Here is a 19,935-nt window from a genome sequence, read left to right as displayed (position 1 = left end):
CCTACTAACAGCTCCAACCTGCAAATCATGAAGGGATGTAAATGACTTTCTAGAGCTTTGTAGGCATTTTCAGCAGGTCTTCAGAACGTGTCACTTCTTAAAAAAGTACTAAATGGCTTCCTGAAAAATAAGGTGTTTGGAGGGTCAATCATTTCAGTATGTGACTTGGCAGGAAAACGGTCCCTTTCAAGTAACCACACACAGTAACTCCCATATGCTAAATTAGCTTCTAGGGATTTTCCATTTGTGAAAGCAGTCTTTCCAGTGAATCTGTTTAATGCCAATCCTCACACAGGAAGGCAAGTCCATTGGAAACTGTTACTACCATTGTGTTGCTAGAACTGTTAGTATAACTGTGTTACTATAATTGTTAGTACCACTGTATATAGTATTTACCAGTAACTTAGACTTTTTCAAAGTAAAGCCCATCACTCAGAGAAATAAGTAATGATTGAATGAAAAATTCCATGTACTCTTTACAGATACAACAAAAACACTTTCTCAGAAATACACATCCTCAGCTTGTTATGAGCTGCATAAAACTCCCTTCAAAAACTTACTTTTTGTTTGGCTTCAAGGATCCTTCTTTCAAGGTCAGATGGGATCATTTTCCCCCTGAAAGGAGAAGCAAATATATGTTTGCTTTACTTTGTTGCCTTTACAAAGAGTTGCAAGGGGGTAAAAGTTCAACCTTAAATGATTGGTAATAAGGACCAGTTGGAATCATTCCTTGGTTGTTTCCAGAAAGAAAGGCATTTCCTCCCTGAGTGACGCTGGACTGTCATTTCTGATGTGGTTAGGAGACGCCCGATCCCGCTGTCCAAGTGTCTCTCCACTCTGCACAGAGCCTGTTTTATAGGCAATCTCCTTAGAGCAAACCTGTTCTGAAGTGAGACATTTGGCACTGAAAGCAGATTTAGAAAAAAGATTGGTCTTCCAAATCTTCCAACAAACAGACATGCAATTGCACACAGAGATGAAATGCCAAGAAGAGAAAATCCACTCTGAAACATCTGAATGAAAACAAAGCCACCCAGTTACATTCCGAGAGCTAAAATCACAAAGCCAAGAACTCATGGGCTCAAATGTCAGCCAGGCATCAGAGAAACATCCTTTCATCTCCATCCTTTCATCCTTTCCTTCCTAAAGTAGAAACACATGGTGCTTTAGTTATTATAAAACCCCACTATTGGACTTCTCTGGTGGCCCAGTGGTTAAGAATCCACCTGCCAATGCAGGAACATGAGTTCGATCCCTGGTCCTGGCAGATCCTGATGCCTCGGGGCAACTAAGCCCGTGCGCCACAACTATTGAAGCCCGCAAGCCTAGAGCGATGCTCTGCAACAAGAGAAGCCACTGCAATGAGAAGCCCGTGCACTGCAACTAGAGGGTGGCTGCTGCTCTCACTGCAACTAGAGAAATCCCTTGTGCAACAACGGAGACCCAGCGCAGCCAAAACAAATAAATTAGTACTTTTTAAAAAACTACTATTATAATAATCGAAGGAGTTGATTTCTACAAGAAGTTAGAGGTGGCTAGATGTGTGATCTTAGTCAAGTCACTTAATTTCTCTGTGCCTATTATAACCATATCTTACCGATAATATTACTTATGGAGTTATGAGGGTTATATGAGTTAATACATGGAAAATTATTTTTAAAAGTGCTTGGCATTTAGGAAGTATTCCAGAAAAGAGAGCTTTGATTACTGAGGTTTTTATAATGCATTATGACATTCCTACCTCAAGACTCTGGAGTGAAAAACCAAGCAAAAGACAAAGTAGCTAACTATACGTTATTGGAGGCGTGAACGATTTTTTGAACCAAAAGAACTCTTCTGAGGTTTCTACACCATTAAACTACTCACACTGGGGTCATTGATCTAGGTTTGCAAAATGCAGCTTGGAAAAATAAGTGATGGGAAGGAGGATGTCACCATAAGCAGCTGGGAATGCTACTGGCATTGAGGGGACAGTAAGTGAGGTTTGGAGATTCATAGTCTTTTGTGGGGATCCTTGTAATTTTAGGTAAATATAGATTTAGATACAGAGCAAGCCATTAGGCTACTTCATTACAGCTTCTAGTGTTGTCTTGCCTAAGCTTTCCTGACTGAAATGTGTTATCTTATTTTAAACTACTTTTCTCACCTTTCTCCATTTTATAAAAGTAATTTGGGCATAATGGGCATTGTATCTTCCACAATTTTCATTTCAAGCTGACAGAAGGTATTACATAATGGTCGGCATAGAAAGCAGAGGTTACTTCCTGTGCTTTAAAAAGCATGGAGAACCACTGAGTTTTGTGAAGCTATTTTCCAAAGAAAGGCAGTTAATGCATTATTGACCGGAGACCTATGAATGCCATAGGTGTTAGTTTCTTCAAAAATCCCCTGGTCAATAAAGCATTAAAATGCAATTAACTACCTGGCAACGGCAATGGACACATCACCAGTGATTAATCAGTTGGACTGGAGTGAAACAAAGAGCATTAAATGTATATTTGGTGCTGAGGGTGTGATTCTAATCTGAGCAGCCCACCTCTGGAGACTTTCTGTGGGATGGGCCCCTGAAGGAGGGACAGAAGGAATGGAGGGGCAGTCTTGTGGCAGGGGTGGGTGGAGGGGTGGAGAGTTCTGGAAGGCCCTTCATACCCTACATGTCTCCCTACACTTCACAGCTTGGCCTGGGAGCATCCCTGAAAGCTGTGATTTTATTTGCAAAAAGTGGAAACAGAGACACAGACATAGAGATCAAACATATGGATATCAAAGGGGAAGTGCAGGGGATGAATTGGGAGGTTTGGATCGACATATATACACTATTGATATCACATATAAAACAGATAACTAGTGAGAACCTACTGTGCAGCACAGGGAACTCTGCTCAATGCTCTGTGGTGACCTAAATGGCAAGGAAATCCCCCAAAGACAGGATATATGTATATGTATAGCTGGTTCACTTTGCTCTATAGTAAAAACTAACACAACATTATAAAGCAATTATACGCCAATAAAGAAAAGAAAAAGAAAGTTGTGATTTTTCGGCCTCTCCTAGAGCTGGCTATGCCAAAACACCTTGAGCCACCATGATAAAAACAAAAGGTTCAGAGGAAATTCAGGTCTTATATTTACCTCTGAAACTAAGTTTTAAGTACTTTAAAATTGTAAAGGTGCTTTTGTTGATAAACATAAAATTGAGAGATTTTCAGAAATTGTTTGCAAGTCTCAAATGTTATCTAGTCTACCATGACTAACCTCCTCTGCCTTGGAGAGTTCTGGGGAGACTGACTTGACAATTGCTATTTGCTCACTAATCACATCTAGATATTTTGTTAACCCTTGGCAGTAAGACCACACAGAGAAGTCACAGATAGGGAACATCAGAATTGGGAGGGGCCCAAGCAACCCACTCCAGGGTTCTTGTCTGGAGAATCCCAGGGACAGGGGAGCCTGGTGGGCTGCCGTCTATGGGGTCGCACAGGGTTGGACATGACTGAAGCGACTTAGCAGCAGCAGCAGCAACACCTCTTTCTTGTTTTCTCAATGATTGTCTCATTTCTCAAATGAGGAAACAGGATAAGACAGTTGCCTGAATGATAGCCTAGGATCAGGTAAAGCCTGGCTGAAACAAAAAGGTAAATGCCAAGCTTCCAGAACAAACTCAAAGGGCCAAACATATAGGAAACCTCTATGCAAATGTTGTTGTCTTTGAAGAAGATAAGATAAATCCTTTGTGATGACATTTAGCTTTCAAGAATCAGAGCTGCCATTCACACCTGCTGGGAAAGCAGTAATGAACTTATGAATGCAGGCGTGATAAGTCATGTCCGACTCTTTGCAACCCCATGGACTGTAGCCCACCAGGCTCCTCTGTCCATGGGATTCTCCAGGCAAGAATACTGGAGTGGATTGCCATCCTCCTCCAGGGGATCTTCCCACCCAGGGATAGAACGCACGTCTCTTACGTCTCCTGCGTTGGCAGGTGGATCCTTTACCACTAGCAGCACCTGGGAAGCCCAGTGAACACACACGCTGTCCCATTTCCACATGAAGGCAGGGAGAAGGGACAGCCTTGTCAAGTCATCAAGTCCGAGTGTTTGCTTCTCACAGAGTGGAAAGCTCTGGGTTTGCCCTTAACAGAGAGGCTCCAGACTTCTCCAGGCATCCAGGCTTTAAGTCTGTATTTGCCTTGCCCACTTAGAAACCCAGAGCCTGGCACACTGCAGGTGGCAGATGGACATTTGTCAGAGGTATGTGACTAGAAGGCTAACGTTTCACCCCAGGATAATATTAATATACTCACTTTATCTTGGTGACTGATCAGAAAGCTAGTATGGGAGACTCTGTAGACAAAACTTTTCACCTTTTCAGTGATCTTAGAATTGGATAACTTTGTAAAATTTCGCATGCATAAAAATCATGATGTATGTCTTCAAAATGCATATTCTTTGGCCCTGATCTTAGGGATTTTGATTCAGAAGGTCAGTGATAGGGCCCTGGAATTAATTTGTTCTACAAATATTTGCTGAAGACTCACTATGTGCCAAATGCTATTAGGGGTGCTGGGGCACCAGGGTAAAGAGGCCAGTTTCTACTCTCCACGGCTTACATCCTAACAGAGGAGACAAACAATAACAAGTAAACAAACATGCATAGCAATCCACATTTCTAACAAGGAGATTGTGGCACAGGCAGACCTAGGTCCACATGTTGAGAAATGTTGCTTTAGAAATGGAAGTTTTATCCTGGCAGGTATTTCCATAACTGTGTAACATACTAACCAGGCACTTTTCACAGGACCCAGGGTTTTGAGCCATCACAGACATAGGGCAGCTCGCAGAAGGAAGTCCGGTCATGACTTTGTGCATCCCCATCTGCCCATGTGCTCTGAGGAAGAAGAGAGCCTCCAAACTCCCCAACAGGCTCCTCCAAGGATTAGAAGCTCTCTGGCAGCCCTAGCTTTTCCAGACAAGCATCTTTTCATGCAGGGAAGCTTTAGACGGCAGCTATTGCATCCTGCATGTCTGGTTTAGAAGTATTTCCATAGCAAAATGTATATCTTTTATCTTTAGATATGCAGCAGCCTGGAAGCACCCAGTGAAACAGTGGTTGATGCTCCGTGGTGCTATACTCTATTAGGTGCCAGTGTTTAAGAAAAAAACTGCCATTAATAGGGAGGACTGTTGAACCAGACTGCTGCTTTGGATGAGGCAGTTTTACATAGAGATTCTTGATTTTGATAGTCTTTTTAAAATGTATGTGATGGAGAATTCCCTAGCCATGTAGTGGCTAAGACTCTGCGCTTCCACTGCAGGGCGCACAGGTTTGCCCCCTGGTTGGGTAACTAAGATTCCACATGCCACGCAGAGTGGCCAAATAAAAAAAAATTTCTAAATTTAAAAAGCAAAACATGTTAGAATGGGTTAAAAAAAACCTAAGCATGAAAAATAAGTATTAAAAAATTTATATGATGCTCTCATCATGTATACAGAAGTCAAAACCTTATGTTGTACATATGACATTTTTATAACTATGATAAACCAATGCTGTCTCAATAAATTAAAAAATTTTTTAATCCATATGATGCTATTGGGTCAGAAAACTTGATGAAGTTGCCTGAGCAAAATCCCACACTGCCAGCTAGAGCCACCAGCAGGAAGAATCTTCTCTTTGTGGAAAGAAGCAAATGACACAGATTACACTGTGCTATACAGATTCACGGTCATCTTCCCATGGCTGTAAAGGGGCAAACTGTCTTACCCAAAGGAGCACATTACTGGGGAGTGTGGCGCTCTGGGCAGGTCACAAATGGGGTGCTTGAGTCTTTGGGGACTCTGCTCATTGACACTGGTGAACTATAATAATTCTACCAGCCTAAGAGCTGAGAGCTTGGCTCTGTTCACAGAGATTTATGTGCAAAGAAGAAAGCATGTGTGATCCTTCCCATTAGAAATTGCCTAATGTTACAACCATTGTTAATAGCAATGGCCCCCAGCAGTGACGAGGAACTACCAGTTTTAGAAGCAGTCACTGCACTGTGCCTTACTCCTGATCTCTGCCCCTCAGGTCAACTCTACAAGAGACTTATGACTGTGTTACAAGGGGGCTGGAAGGTTGACAACTCTTCTGGTCCAAGGCCAACAGGGTGTCATGTATATTGGTCAGACACATTTCCTGTGCGGTTTAATAGCAATTTACTAATAATTTAGGTAAGTTAAAGGGAACCCTGAAGGGAGGAGCAAGAAATGGAGAAATCAAAGAAAGTGGAAGAGAATGCTGGAGAGAATTAACTTCTAAAAGTACCTGAAAGTCCATGCTGATAACACATAATAGAGACAGAAAGATAGACAGAGATAGAGCAAGAGAGATGGAAAAAGAGAGAAAAAAGGAAAGTCTTCCTTCCTTTAGCATCATCAATGGATGCTAAATAGTGAATGTATGTTTTAGGAGGGACATAGTATTTATATATAGTCTCAAAGCATCCCCTACCAATATTATTAACTGCAAAGTAGAGAACAGTCATTTTACAGTGGAGAGATCTTCCTGGAATTCCTGCCCAAAATGCATTGCCTGAATCTAAGGAAATGTCAAATAAACCCAATTAAGAAATATTCTGCAAAATAAATGATCTACACTCATCAAAATATCAATGTCATGATAAACAATGGAAGGATGAGGACAAGTTCCAGATTAAAGGGGACTAAACAGGTGAAAACTAAGTGTCACCTGTGAATCTGGACAGGGAAAAAAAAATAGTTAGCTCTAAGGGGACAACAGAGGATGAGATGGTTGGATGGCATCTCGGACTCGATGGACATGAGTTTGCACAAACTCTGGGAGACGGTGAAGGACGGCAATGCCTGGCATGCTGCAGTCCAAGGGGTGGCAAAGAGTGGACATAACTGAGTGACTGAACTGAACTGAAAGAATAAGATTGGGACAACTAATGAAATCTGAATAGGGTGGATAGATTAAAGATTAGTCTGTGTCAATGTCAAGTTTCCTGATTTTGGTAACTGGACTATGATTAGGTAAATTAATATCTTTGTTATTAAAAAAAATACACATTGAACTAGACTTCCCTGGTGGTCCAGTTGTTAAAATGCTGCTTCCACAGAAGGAGTCATGGGTTTGATCCCTGGTCAGGGAAGTAGGATCCCACATGCTGCATGCCGTGGCCAACAAACAAACAAAAATACACACTGACAAATTAATGGGTAAAGGGGAATGATGTCTGCAAGAAATTCTCAAGTGATTCAGAAAAAATTATATCTATAAGATACATATATTAATGTGTGTAATATTGTAATGATTTCCTGGTGACTCAGTGGTAAAGAATCTGCCTGCCAATGCAGGAGACATGGGTCTTATCCCTAGGTCGGGAAGATCCCCTGAAAAAGGAAATGGCAACCCACTCCGTATTCTTGCCTGGGAAATCCCACTGGAGCGAGGAGCCTGGCAGGAGACAGTCCATGGGGTCGCAAAGCGTAGGATATGCTTTAGCGACTAAACAACAATACTGTAATATTCATTATGTTCAACATGTAATATTAATATTAAATTGCATCCACAGAAAGAAAGAGAATGGTAAAGCAAGCATATCAGAATGCTAATGACTGGTGACTTTGGGTGTAGAGTATGTGAGAGTTCTTGTTACTATCGTTGCAGTTTTTCTTTGGTCGAAATTATTCACAAAACTACAAAGTTAAAAAAAAAGGCTGGATGAGTAAATGTCTAAGAACCTTTCTAATGCTGAGGGTATCTGAACTGAAATCAGCTAGCAGCTGGCCCCCTCCCGTCCTCGCCAGCCCTCCTGCCTAAACCTCTTCCCTGCCCTTCCTTCACCACTCCTGCTCTCTCCTCCCTGTCTCCTTCCTGTTTTATAATGTAAGATGCTTTCAGATTGCTTGTGAGCTCATCAGAGGCAGTTCCTACATAATTTCAGCCAAAAGAATAAGGAACTCACAAAGGAAATTAAACCTCAGCTATTTTTTCCATTTTTTCCCATATAATTCACACTCCATCTCTAGCAGACTCTTCCCTGTGCAGTTAAATACGTCTTAAGCCCCCTTGGGCTTCCCAGGTAGCTCAAACAGTAAAGAATCTGCCCGCAGTGTGAGAGATCTGGGTTCAATCCCTGGGTCGAGCAGATCCCCTGGAGAAGGGAAAGGCAAACCACTCCAGTATTTTTGCCTGGAGAATCCCATGGACAGAGGAGCCTGGCGGGCTACAGTCCATGGGGTCGCAAAGAGTCAGACACAACTAAGCAACTTCCATTTCTTTCACACTTTCTTTTCTTTAAGACCCCTTCCTCAAAACAACCCAACCCAAACCATGCTGGACGCCGTCCAGCTTCCACCCTGCTTCCTCCAACCTCTGGAAACATCTGGCTTTTTTCCTCCATTTCCTCCTCTCCACTCACCCTTGAATCCACTGCAAACTGCCTTCCAGTCTCAACCCTCTATTGAAACTGCTCCTGCCAAACTCATCAGCCACCTTCTTGTAAGGAAAGCTGAGAGGCAGCTGTTGACCCTCATTTCATCTACTGATGGCATTTGATGCTGCACCCACTCCACAGGCTTCCCTGGTGGCTCAAACGGTAATCTGCCTGCAATACAGGAGACCTAGGTTCAGTCCTTGGGTCGGGAAGATCCCCTGGAGAAGGAAATGACAACCCACTCCAGTATTCTTGCCTGGAGAATTTCATAGACAGCGGAGCCTAGTGGGCTACAGTCCATGGGGTCACAATGAGTCGGACAGGACTGAGAAACTAATCCTTTCAGCTTTCAACCACTTCTAGAATCACTCTCACAGCCCTGGGTCCTGATTCTCCTCCAACAACTCTGGCTGGCCCTCCTCAGTCTGCACGGCAGCTGCTCTCGCTCTGCCTGTCCCTGACACGTGGGTTCCCCTGACTCTTGCCCAGGCCCACTCTGCACGGGTCCCATCACACATCTTCTGACCTCCAGGCTGATGCTTCCGTTGGCTACCCTGACACCCTCACTTGGACATCTCATAAGCTCTACAAACTCAGCATCTCCACTTCGGGGGAGGGGTGATGGTTCCTGGCTTAGAGAATAGCACCACATGGACTTACTTAGCCGGGAAGCCTGGTGTTCCCTCTCCTCTCACCTGTCAACTTGCACACACCCTCCCCCGGGTCAGTCAGTAATTCCTGTCAATTCCAGCACTTCATCTCCACTGCTCCTCCCCAGGTCAGCCCACCCTCCTTCTGCCGACAGGCCCTCTCCCTACTTGGGTCACATACATCCAGGGAACTAGGATTATGCCTTATGCTATTCTAGAACCTAGTGACATGGTAAGTGATCATAAATATCTCTCTAATAAATTCATATGAATAAATAAATGGTGAATTGAGTGGCTTCCTTTTAATTTAGTGGAATTTTATTCAATCCTTTTAAGACTAAATTTATTTTCTTACATTTTAACCTCACCTTTATCCAGAGTACCTACGAAGTTTGGGTACCAGATTAAGACAGGGAGTTTTCCTAAGAGAGCTCTTTGGCTCAGGCTCTGAGCTGATGAGTTGCTGGAGGCATTATTTACCTTCTGCTCCCTAAACTGTCCCCCTCCTGTAATAACTCCATCAAGTTCACACAATCTGTGGTGCCTGGAGGAGTGACACCTCCATAAATCAGTTCTCAACCCGTTGGCTGCTGCTTAAGTGCCCAGATGATAAATGTCCTTCTGCACCTTCTCGGTGCAGAAAATTCTGGTTGATTCAGCAAAGGTGTGGATTCGGTCAAAGGCCGTGAATGCCTCTGCGCCATTGAAGAACCACGTCCCAGGACTCCAAGCAAGAGGGAAAAAGGAACAGCAAAGACCAGCAGCTGGCAAGGAGGAAGGTTTGTGCCCTACAGGTCGTCACCTGTTTTCAGACTTTTAAGGCGTATGTATACAAACTGCAAACTGGTAACCAACAAAGGTTGCAGATTCATGCTCACCTTTCATCACATTTAATCAGAATCACACTGTCTGTTCCAATGCCCAAGGCTGCAGCTCCCTTCTTGAGAGAAAAATGGCTCTGTAAAAGAAACCACATTTGTAATTAGTTGCAAATAAAGTCAAGATTCTTTTCCTTGGATGTTTTTCTTTTTTCCTTTTATTTCTGACATGTCCCTCCAAAGCCTGAATTGCTGAGAAAAGATGGAATCCTTCATTTAACCTTTTGTTTTCAATTGTGGTCAAAGGCACATAACATGAAATTTATCATCTTAATTATTTTAAGTCTCTAGGCCAATGGCATTAAATATATTCACACTGTTGAGCAACCATCACCACCATCTATCTCCTGAGCTCTTTATCATCTTGCAAAGACTGACACTCTGTATCCATTAAACAGCAGCTCCCCATTTTTTGATGACTCCTAGCAAAAAGACTATCTGGTATCACCACCATGATAATGTATTCCTCACTCAAGAATTTGTGGAAGCATCCCTGGTGGCTGGCTCAGGTGGTAAAGAATCCACCTGCAATGCAGGGAACCCGAGTTCATCCCTGGGTCAGGAAGATCCCCTGGAGAAGGGCATGGCAACCCACTCCAGTATTCTTGCCTGAGAAATCCCATGGACAGAGGAACCTGGCAGGATACAATCCATAGCGTCACAAAGAGCTGGATACAATTGAGCGACTTTAACACTTCTACTTTTCACTTTTTCTGGTTAAACAAGCTGAATTAAATCTCCCTAGTACAGGACTTGTCAGAGCCTTTAATAGGAAAACACATGCAGCAGATATCCCAGGTAGATCTGTTTTGCTATGTTTCTTGCATTTATTTGTCAGTGGAACCCCCTTAGCGAGAAGCACTCAACTTGCCCTGAACATGCATAGCACAGGGGAACAGAGGCTCCTTCATGCTGGATGGTCCACCCTTCTCGCCAGCAGTGGTTCCCAAACCGCGGGATACATCACAGTCTCCTGAAGGGCTTGCTCCTACCATTCTACTTTCTATCTTGATGAATTTGACTACTCTAATACCTCATGTCAGCGGAACCATAGGGTAATTTTTGTGCTTGTGTGACTGGCTTATTTCATTAGCATAATAGCCTCAAGGTTCATCCATGTTGTAGCATGTGTCAAAATTTCCTTCCTTTTTAATGTCAAATCACATTCATTTTGGACTTCCAAGGTGGCGCAGTGGTAAAGAATCTGCCTGCAATGCAAGAAGAGCAAGAGATGCAGGTTTGATCCCTGAGTTGGGAAGATCTCCTAGGGTAGGAAATGACAACCCGCTCCAAAACTCTTGCATGGAAAGTCCCATGGACAGAGGAACCTAATGGGCTACCATCCATGGGGCTACAAAGAGTCAGACACGACTGAGCAACTGAGAGCACGTTGCATATTTATCTTATGTACACACAATACTTTAGTTTTTCATTCATCTGTCAATAAACACTTGGGTTGCTTCCACCCTTTGGCCTTGTGAATAAGGCTGCTATGAACATGGGTGGACAATTATCTCCTTCAGTTTTGCTTTTAACTCTTTTGGGTATATACGCAGTAGTGGAAATGCTGGATTGTAAGGTAATTCTGCTTCTGAGGAGCTGCCATATTGTTTCCTTAGCAGCTGCATTTCCTTTCTCACTGGCAGTGCACAACAGTTCCAGAGTCTCCACACCCTTGGCAATGGTTGTTGTTTTCTGTTTTCAGGTAACAGTCATTCTGATAGGTATGCGGTGATACTTCATTATGGTTTTGCTTTTTATAGACCTAATCATTAGTGATGTCAAAGATCATTTCATGGACTTACTGGCCATTGGTACATTTCTTTGGAGAAATGTCTCTACAAGTTCTTTGCCCATTTTTGAAGGGAGTTGTTTGGATTTTGTTGCTGTTGAATTCACTTGGGCTTTTGCATGAAGATAACAAGATCCTGGAAATTATTTATAAAAAAACAAAAACAACCTGCTAGGTGTCTTAGTGGTAAAGAATCCACCTGCCAAGCCAGAGACACGGGTTCAATCCCGAGGTTAGGAAGATCCTCTAGGAATGAAATGGCAACCCATTCTAGTATTCTTGCCTGAAAAATCCCATGGACAGAGGAGCCTGGAGGGCTATAGTCCGTGGAGTTGCAAAAGAACTGGACACGACTGAATGAGTAAACAACACACAGTAATCCATGCCAATCTCACACACAAGGCATCAGAACACAGCCACAGCCTCCAGCAGCTGTGTATCGTATGGCTCCCAGACTTACATTTTGCTACTCAAATTATTCACTTTTTTTCAAGTCCAGTGAAATTATGTGCCCTCAAGGAAGAGAAGTTGGCCTGAAACCCAGCACTCTTTCATCCCAGTCTCATTGGAGGGTTTATTTGTGGTGGAGATGACCATCCAGCCCAGGGTGTGATCAGGATGGAGGCATCAGTCACTGACTTGGGCAAACAGTGCAAGTGGAAAGGCCACCCTGGTGAGCAGAATCTTTGTGATTTTGATTATGGATTCTGGCTAAAAATCTGAATAATTTCAATGGCTCTAATCACTGTGCATTCTGAAGAGCAGAGAGGATCCAACCTTGCCCAGCTGTCCTGCATCTGCGAGCAGCCGCCTACTAATAAATACAGGTCATTAAGCTGTCCAAAAGGAGAGCTGCTTCCTCAATTTACATCCGCAAAGGGTGGCTGCCTTGAATTTTAAATGATGGCTCCAGAGTGTGTTCTCCTTCAACGTAAGCTTTGGACTTCTCCGAATTCTCAAATGTGCAGCCTAGGAACTGGTAACACGCATACTTCTAGGGGGTGTGGCTAATAAGCAAGAAGAAATCACATTTATAACAGCAGCAAATACTATAAACCAATAAATGAGGTGTCGAATAGAGGAGTTTTAAAAAGCCCAGTGCCGTTAAGCGTAGTGATGGGAAGGAGTCCTTAGTTAATTTTACAACCTCAGGAAGACAACGTGGACAACCATTACCAAGATACCTGGGAACTAAGAAAGTTTCGTTGTATTTGGAAAGAAGCATGGCTTCCCCACCAAAAAAAAAAAAATTCTCTCTTACATAGTTACTGGATCCCTGGGTGACCCCCAAAAGAAGACACCCGGGGAAAACGGCACCAAGTCTGTTCCTACCAGGTAGGCACAGAATGGAGGTGCCAGCTGCCCTATTGAGCAAGCACACACACCCAACTAGGCCCCTCAGTGAATGAGCTTGTAAGCACTATTAAAACCCAACACAAACAGAGACTTGACAATTCCCTGAGCAGACAAAACCAGGGTAGTCAGACAAGCAAAGCTCAATTTATCTGATTTTCCAAGACAAGTGAGGCTCACTTGACGGGTTGCTTTTCAAGGATGCCTCTGAAAATCATGAGACTTAAATCATTCTCCCCATTTATAGGGGCTTCCCTAGTAGCTCAGCTGGTAAAGAATCTGCCTGGAATGCAGGAGACCCCAGTTCGATTCCTGGGTCAGGAAGATCCACTAGAGAAGGGAACGGCTACCCACTCCACTATTCTTGGGGCGTCCCTGGTGGCTCAGATGGTGAAGAATCCACAGGCAATGTGAGACTCCTGGGTTCGATCCTGGGTTGGGAAGATCCCCTGGAGAAGAGAAAGGCTGCCCACTCCAGTATTCTGGCCTGGAGAATTCCATGGATGGAGGAGGGAATGGCTACCCAATCTAGTATTCTGGCCTGGAGAATGCAATAGACAGAGGAGCCTGGCAGGCTACAGTCCATGAGGTTGCAAAGAGTTGGACATGAGTGAGTGATTTTCACTTTTCACTTTCCTCCACTTATAGGTGGGAACCACGAACCAATTCCCTTTCACTTCAGAAAATTTTAATATTGTAACCAACCGCTGTGAGGAATCAACCGTCAGTGCCTCCACATTATATAAGCTGCTCTGTAACAACAATCTCTGAGCCTCGTTGCTTGTGGTTTGCAAGGTGTCTTATTGATGTGTGTACAATAAACTTTTGGGCTTCCCAAGTGACTCACTGGTAAAGAATTGCTTGCCAATGCAGAAGAGGTGGGTTCTATCCCTGGGTTGGGAAGATCCTCTGGAGAAGGAAAGGGCAATCCACTCCAGCATTCTTGCCTGGGAAATCCCATGGACTAGGAAGCCTGGTGGACTACAATCCATGGGGTCACAAAGAGTCCGACATGACTTAGTAGTAGCACCATAAACGTCTACTATCAGTAATTCACTGGTTTCTGGGTTTTTCTTCCTCTCCTGAACTTTGACAGCACTAAACAGCTAAATGGCACACTCAGGATAAATAAGAGATCTGATGCACTGGTCAATGAGAAGAAGTAGCCTTGTCTGGTCTTTAATGAGGAAGAATGGGGATTCTCAAGTGAGGGGCAGTTACTGAGGATAATTGATCACTGTACCGAATGCCAGACATTTAAAGGAAAAACACACACCCAAATAGGAAGCTTCAAGAGGGGGAACAAAGGCATGAAAAAGAAAGTTAGGAACCAAATACTAAGTCCACTTACATTTTCAGGAGAGGGAACAGGGAAATAGCTAAATGCTATCTACAAATAGGGGACTTTCCTGGTGACTCAGGGGTAAAGAATCCACCTGCCAATGCAGGAAACACACATCTTCTGGGTTGGGAAGATGCCAGGAGAAGGAAAAATGGCAACCTACTCCAGGATTCTTGCCTGGGAAATCCCATGGATAGAGGAGCCTGGTGGGCTACGGCCCATGGGGTTGCAAAAGAGACATGACTTCGCACTAAACAACAACAACAACATCCACAAATAACCAGTGACCTAGGAGAGAAGGAACTTGAGAGGGAAAAAAAAAAGAGACTACCTAGTGAGGAAGAAACAGTAAGGACAGCTTAAATGACAGGATGCCCTGACCTTGTGAGAATACCAGGAGAAACATCTTTACTCTTTGGCACCATGTTGAACAGAACCCCTTGTTGATAAACCAGAGCAGAGCACAGCATCCTGAAGGCTGAGGAGCTTGGGAAGCAGGTATCTAGAGAGAGATTTACCTCTCAGCTGGAAGGTCTACCAGTCATCCTTGGATTTGATCCTTTTTTACCAATACAGCCTTTCGATTTGTGAGAAGAGTGAACGGGGTCTGTGTGTGTGAGTGTGTGTGAGTGTGTGTGTGTGTGTGTGTGTGTGCGCACAGAACAGAAGTAGATGGATTATGCATCCTTACACGTCACAGATGCCCAGCAAGGAAATCTTGAAGCCCAGCCTAGCCTATGACTGAGCTGGAATCTGCTCCTTTAGCCCTTTGTCTTGCCCTGGAGTCCCTCCTCCATGGCCAGTTAGTGAACCAGCAGCCCTTCCCTGTCCTCCTGCTACTCCACACCCCTTCCTGACCCTCCTCGTTTGCCTCCTATACCATCTCAGACAAGCTGGTCACTCTTGCTCCTGCTTCTGCTCATCAAATGGACTAAAAGAGCATCCTACTTTGGAAAGCATCTGATGGACAAAGGGGCTTGTACTGTGGGAGCCCAGAGTACAAGCTCATTGGTTTCTGATTATCACGATTTAGTGGAGGGGAGGGGATCTCCCTCCATGTTCTTAGAGACTCCGTGTGAGTCAGAGGTGACATGATCTGCATTCGAGGCATTTTCTGTGCAGCTTCCACCTTATCATTTGCACTCAAAGCTATTAAGTTACCCCACTGTGAGTCTGTGCCCTAAGTATGTTTTAAAAGAAATGAATGGCGTGTACCAGGATTAAGCAGACCCAACGGTGGTGTGTGGTGACAAACGTGAACACCAGCACCAAGCATGTATCCAGCCACATGAAAGCAATTATTTCCCTGATTTTAGGATCCTGAGAAGAGCGGAATGAAAATGTGTAATGAAAAGAGGTCATCTGCCATGGAAAGAACCTAAGTGCCCATCAACAGATGAATGGATAAAGATGTGGTACATACGTATGTAACAGAACATTAGCCATAAAAAAGAATGAAATAATGCCATTTGCAGCAACATGGATCAAACTAGAGATTATCATACTAAGTGAAGTAAGTCAGACAGAGAAAGACAAATACCATATGATATCCCTTATATATGGAATTGAAAATAAGACACAAGTGAAGTTATCTATGAAACAGAAACAGATTCACAGGCATAGAGAAAAGCTGGGGAGGGATGGACTGGGAGCTTGGAATTGGTAGATGCAAATGATAATATATAGGAATGGATAAACAACAGGTCATACTGTATAGCACAGGGAGCTATTCAATATCCTCTGATAAACCGTAATGGAAAAGGAAATGAAAAATAATGTATATATGTGTATCACTGAATTGCTTTTCTGTACAGCAGAAATTAACACAACAACTATATAATTGCAAATCAACTATACTTCAATTTAAAAAATTAAATAAAGAAAAAAGAAAGCTATTCCTTGAGATAAAACGACCTGGCTCTAGTTAGGCAAGTTACTCTCTCATTGAGTCATCATTTGTTGGGCTGCAAGGATGAATTCTTACCTTGAGAGTTGGTGTGAGAAGCATAGCTATTGAATGGGAAGGGCCCACAGGTCGCCCAGCATTGATAGATGCTCACAAAATTGTGGTCCTTCCAATTCTCCAGCCTATCACCTAATGTAATACCACCCTCAGATACCCTGAGTAAGTTGAGCAGAATTTCAAAACCTTCAAACAAAACTAATGTCAATTCACTTTATGTTATAAAATAAGCATATGCCAAATTGGAGCATGTGGAAAAAAAAAAAAAAACCCTCTCCAAATCATACAAGCAACAACAGAGAATCCAAACTGTCTTAAAGCTGGGATTCCTTGAGTATTGCTTGGTGTTTTGGGGGAAATTGAAAGTGTTAGTCACTCAGTCATGTCTGATTCTTTTTGACCCCATGGACTGTAGCCCTCCAGGATCCTCTGTCTTGGAATTCTCCAGACAAGAATACTAGAGTGAGTTGCCATTCCCTTCTCCAGGGTGTCTTCCCAACCCTAGGATTGAACCGAGGTGTCCCACATTGCAGGCAGAGTCTTTATCATCTAAGCCACCAGGGAAACGTTTTGGGGGAGGTGCCATTATCCATCTTAAGAAAATAACTGACCCCCAGATATGCCCTCACCTTGCCCTCCAGAGGCACTCAGCTCTCTACCTATGGGGACACCAGTGGGTAGCTGGTTACAAGAGCAGTGTTGGTTGACATTGGTGGAGTGTTTACTAAAGGCCACGCACTGTATTAGCCCATCTCATCTTCCCAACAACTACATGAACTGGGTGTTGTAATCTTCATTTTACAGATGAGGAAGAAATGAGCTAAGTAATCTCCTGGGAGGGACAGAGTAGGCCCTGTCATCATTTCTAGTCTACCCCAAAGCTTATGAGCTTTATCCACTAACCTGAAGAAAAATAGGTCTATCCAGTGACTCGACCTGGCACTTGGAGCAAGGGAGAGTCACCCATCAGATGAGGAATGTGACTCAGAGGCACCGGGAGGGGTGACCACCCTCTTCTCCTCTCTGACAGTGCAGTGCTGGCTCCTTGAGAGCCAACACTGGGTTTGTTCTGTTCACTGGCTGTCTCCCCAGTGCCTGGCATCCAGCAGCATGGAGTGAGTAGGGGAAGGAATAAAGGAAACATCTCAGTGCCCAATGGCTGGATTTCTGCTTTTCCGCCTCATTCCTCACCTCCTATTGCAGTGAAAATGCCCCCATGAGAGGCAACACTTGGATTTTACAGTCATTTACATGATGGACAGGGAAGCCTGGCATGCTGCAGTCCATGGGGTCGCAAAGAGTCGGACATGATTCAGCAACTCAACTGAACTGACGTGACTTTCAGGTTCTTTCTGAAGAGGAGGTTTTGATGGGATTGGGTAGAGAAGATGGCACAGGGGTGACAAGGACCCTATGAAGAAAAGGAGGGAGGAACACAGAGGTGGTAGGGGATGCCGAGAGTGAGCTGAATTTGGTTCACTTGTTCACTTACTAAAAGATCAGTCAGTGTTTCTGTCTAATGAGGAGCATAACATGGGAGCTTTTTCCAAGCTGCCCAGGTCACCATTCATTTTTTGTTTTTGCTTTTATATTTCCCCAATTCTTTATTTTCTAGAACTTATCATTACTCTTGTTAGAGGATTTACATCATTGTAAGATCAAAAGAATAAGTTGTTAAGGAACATATGAATAGTTCGTTATCAACAAGAAGTTGTTATAGCCTTATTATTCATATAAATTGAATAATTTAGAATTACATTCTTTCTAAAATTTAAATTGAATTTTACAAAGTCAAATAATTACTTCAATACACCATTCATTTTTTAACACAAAAGACATCTATTGTCATTGAAACCCTCTCAAAAAGTATTGCTATCTGAAAATCATCTTTCTAAAGCAATCATGAGAATTGTCACCCCCATGGAAGTGGACTGAGGTCATGAGGGGTCTCAGCAGAACACCGGTGATGATTCCAGGAGACGCAGACCCGCCCTAGACCTGGCATGTGACAAGTGGAGTGAGTTAGTTATGGTGATTTATCTGAAAGATCTCAGCGTCTGCTGTGATTATAAGAAACATTTTTCCTAGATGTGATTATGCTGCTTCATTGAAGCTATTTCTGGAAGAGCTTGTGTCACATGAGGAAATAAGAGGAATTTGGAATTAAGCTCATGGTTGGGGCTTTCAAAAGATTTAGAGAGAGAGAGATGAATTACCAAGCTGCGATCTTAGCTTCCCTCTAAACCTGCTTTCAAGAAAGGACCTAAAATTCATCAGGTTAATTTTTTCTGGGCTCTTCTGTCACTGAGTTTGATGAGATTCCAGCAAAGGATGAATACTGAACCAGATAATCTTTAAGATCATTTCCAATTTTGTGATTCTATATTTCAGAGAAAAATAATCTTGGAACTCCTAACTCATAACTTAACACTATCTCATTTCAACTCAGTGATTTATCACCATACTATTTGTTTGCTTTAATCTTAGGCGAATTTCAAGAACAGTTTGTTTTGAACAAACAAAACCAGCTTGACCTCCTCATCAGCTAGGGAAAGTTCTAGTCTGTTTCTGTGGCCAGAGAAGTGATGGGTAGCTTTGTGGAACGTGGCAGAGAGGGAGTGGAGTGTCTTCTAGAAACCAACAGATGACCCTCTGCCTTCTGAACATGTGAAGTTTCTCTCTGGATGCTGGAGGATGGCAGTTTCTCAACACCATTTTCATCTCTATGGCACTAACCATGTCCAGTTATCAACTCCCTGCTCAGAATAGAAGAAAGGACAGTAACCAGCTCAGTTCAATAGATCAGGAAATTATATTAACATCAGAATACCCAACATGAAGAAAATAGGATTTGAGGAAAGCTGCTTCCAGTGAATGTAGAACAGCCAGCTAGTGTGGCTCTCTGGTCAGCCAGCCTAGGAGCAGAAAGCACAGTGCTAGAATTGTTAGAAAACTGAGGCGCTAGTACTCTTGCCTGGAAAATCCCATGGATGGAGGAGCCTGGTAGGCTGCACGGGGTCGCGAAGAGTCGTACATGACTGAGCGACTTCACTTTCACTTTTCACTTTCCTGCATTGGAGAAGGAAATGGCAACCCATTCCAGTGTTCTTGCCTGGAGAATCCCAGGGATGGGGGAGCCTGGTGGGCTGCTGTCTCTGGGGTTGCAGATTCGCACACGACTGAAGTGACTTAGCAGTAGCAGTAGAGCAGATGCTGCCATTGCCTGAGTGTGAAAGCATGGGGAAAATATCTTCCATCTCTGAGGCCTGACTTCTTCATACATAAAACAAGCTGGTGGTGGTTTTTTTCAAGTTACCTAATATTTATGTAGAGCTTCCTACATCCCATTGGGATTCCCTGGTAGCTCAGACAGTAAAGTGTCTGCCCGCAATGCGGGAAACCTGGGTTCGATCCCTGGGTCAGGAAGATCCCCTGGAGAAGGAAATGGCCACTCCAGTACTCTTGCCTAGAAAATTCCATGGATGGAGGAGCCTGGTAGGCTACAGTCCATGGGGTCGCAAAG

General features: G+C 43.5%; 1 protein-coding gene across 1 annotated transcript in view; it reads right to left on the bottom strand.

The window, feature by feature from the left end:
• Window positions 1-19,935, bottom strand: part of GAD2 (glutamate decarboxylase 2) — a 60,740-nt gene that overhangs the window by 24,691 nt on the left and 16,114 nt on the right. The window contains exons 8-9 of the mRNA XM_068987285.1: window positions 9,963-10,042; window positions 561-615 (exon numbers count right to left, since the gene is read on the bottom strand). Of these exons, the coding sequence (XP_068843386.1) occupies window positions 561-615; window positions 9,963-10,042 (135 nt within the window). The remainder of the gene's footprint in view (window positions 1-560; window positions 616-9,962; window positions 10,043-19,935) is intronic.

The sequence above is a fragment of the Capricornis sumatraensis genome, chromosome 15, assembly GCF_032405125.1.
Source record: "Capricornis sumatraensis isolate serow.1 chromosome 15, serow.2, whole genome shotgun sequence".
NCBI lineage: Eukaryota > Metazoa > Chordata > Mammalia > Artiodactyla > Bovidae > Capricornis > Capricornis sumatraensis.
Note: the sequence above shows the minus strand (reverse complement) of the source record. Positions and strands in the feature narration are given on the sequence as shown.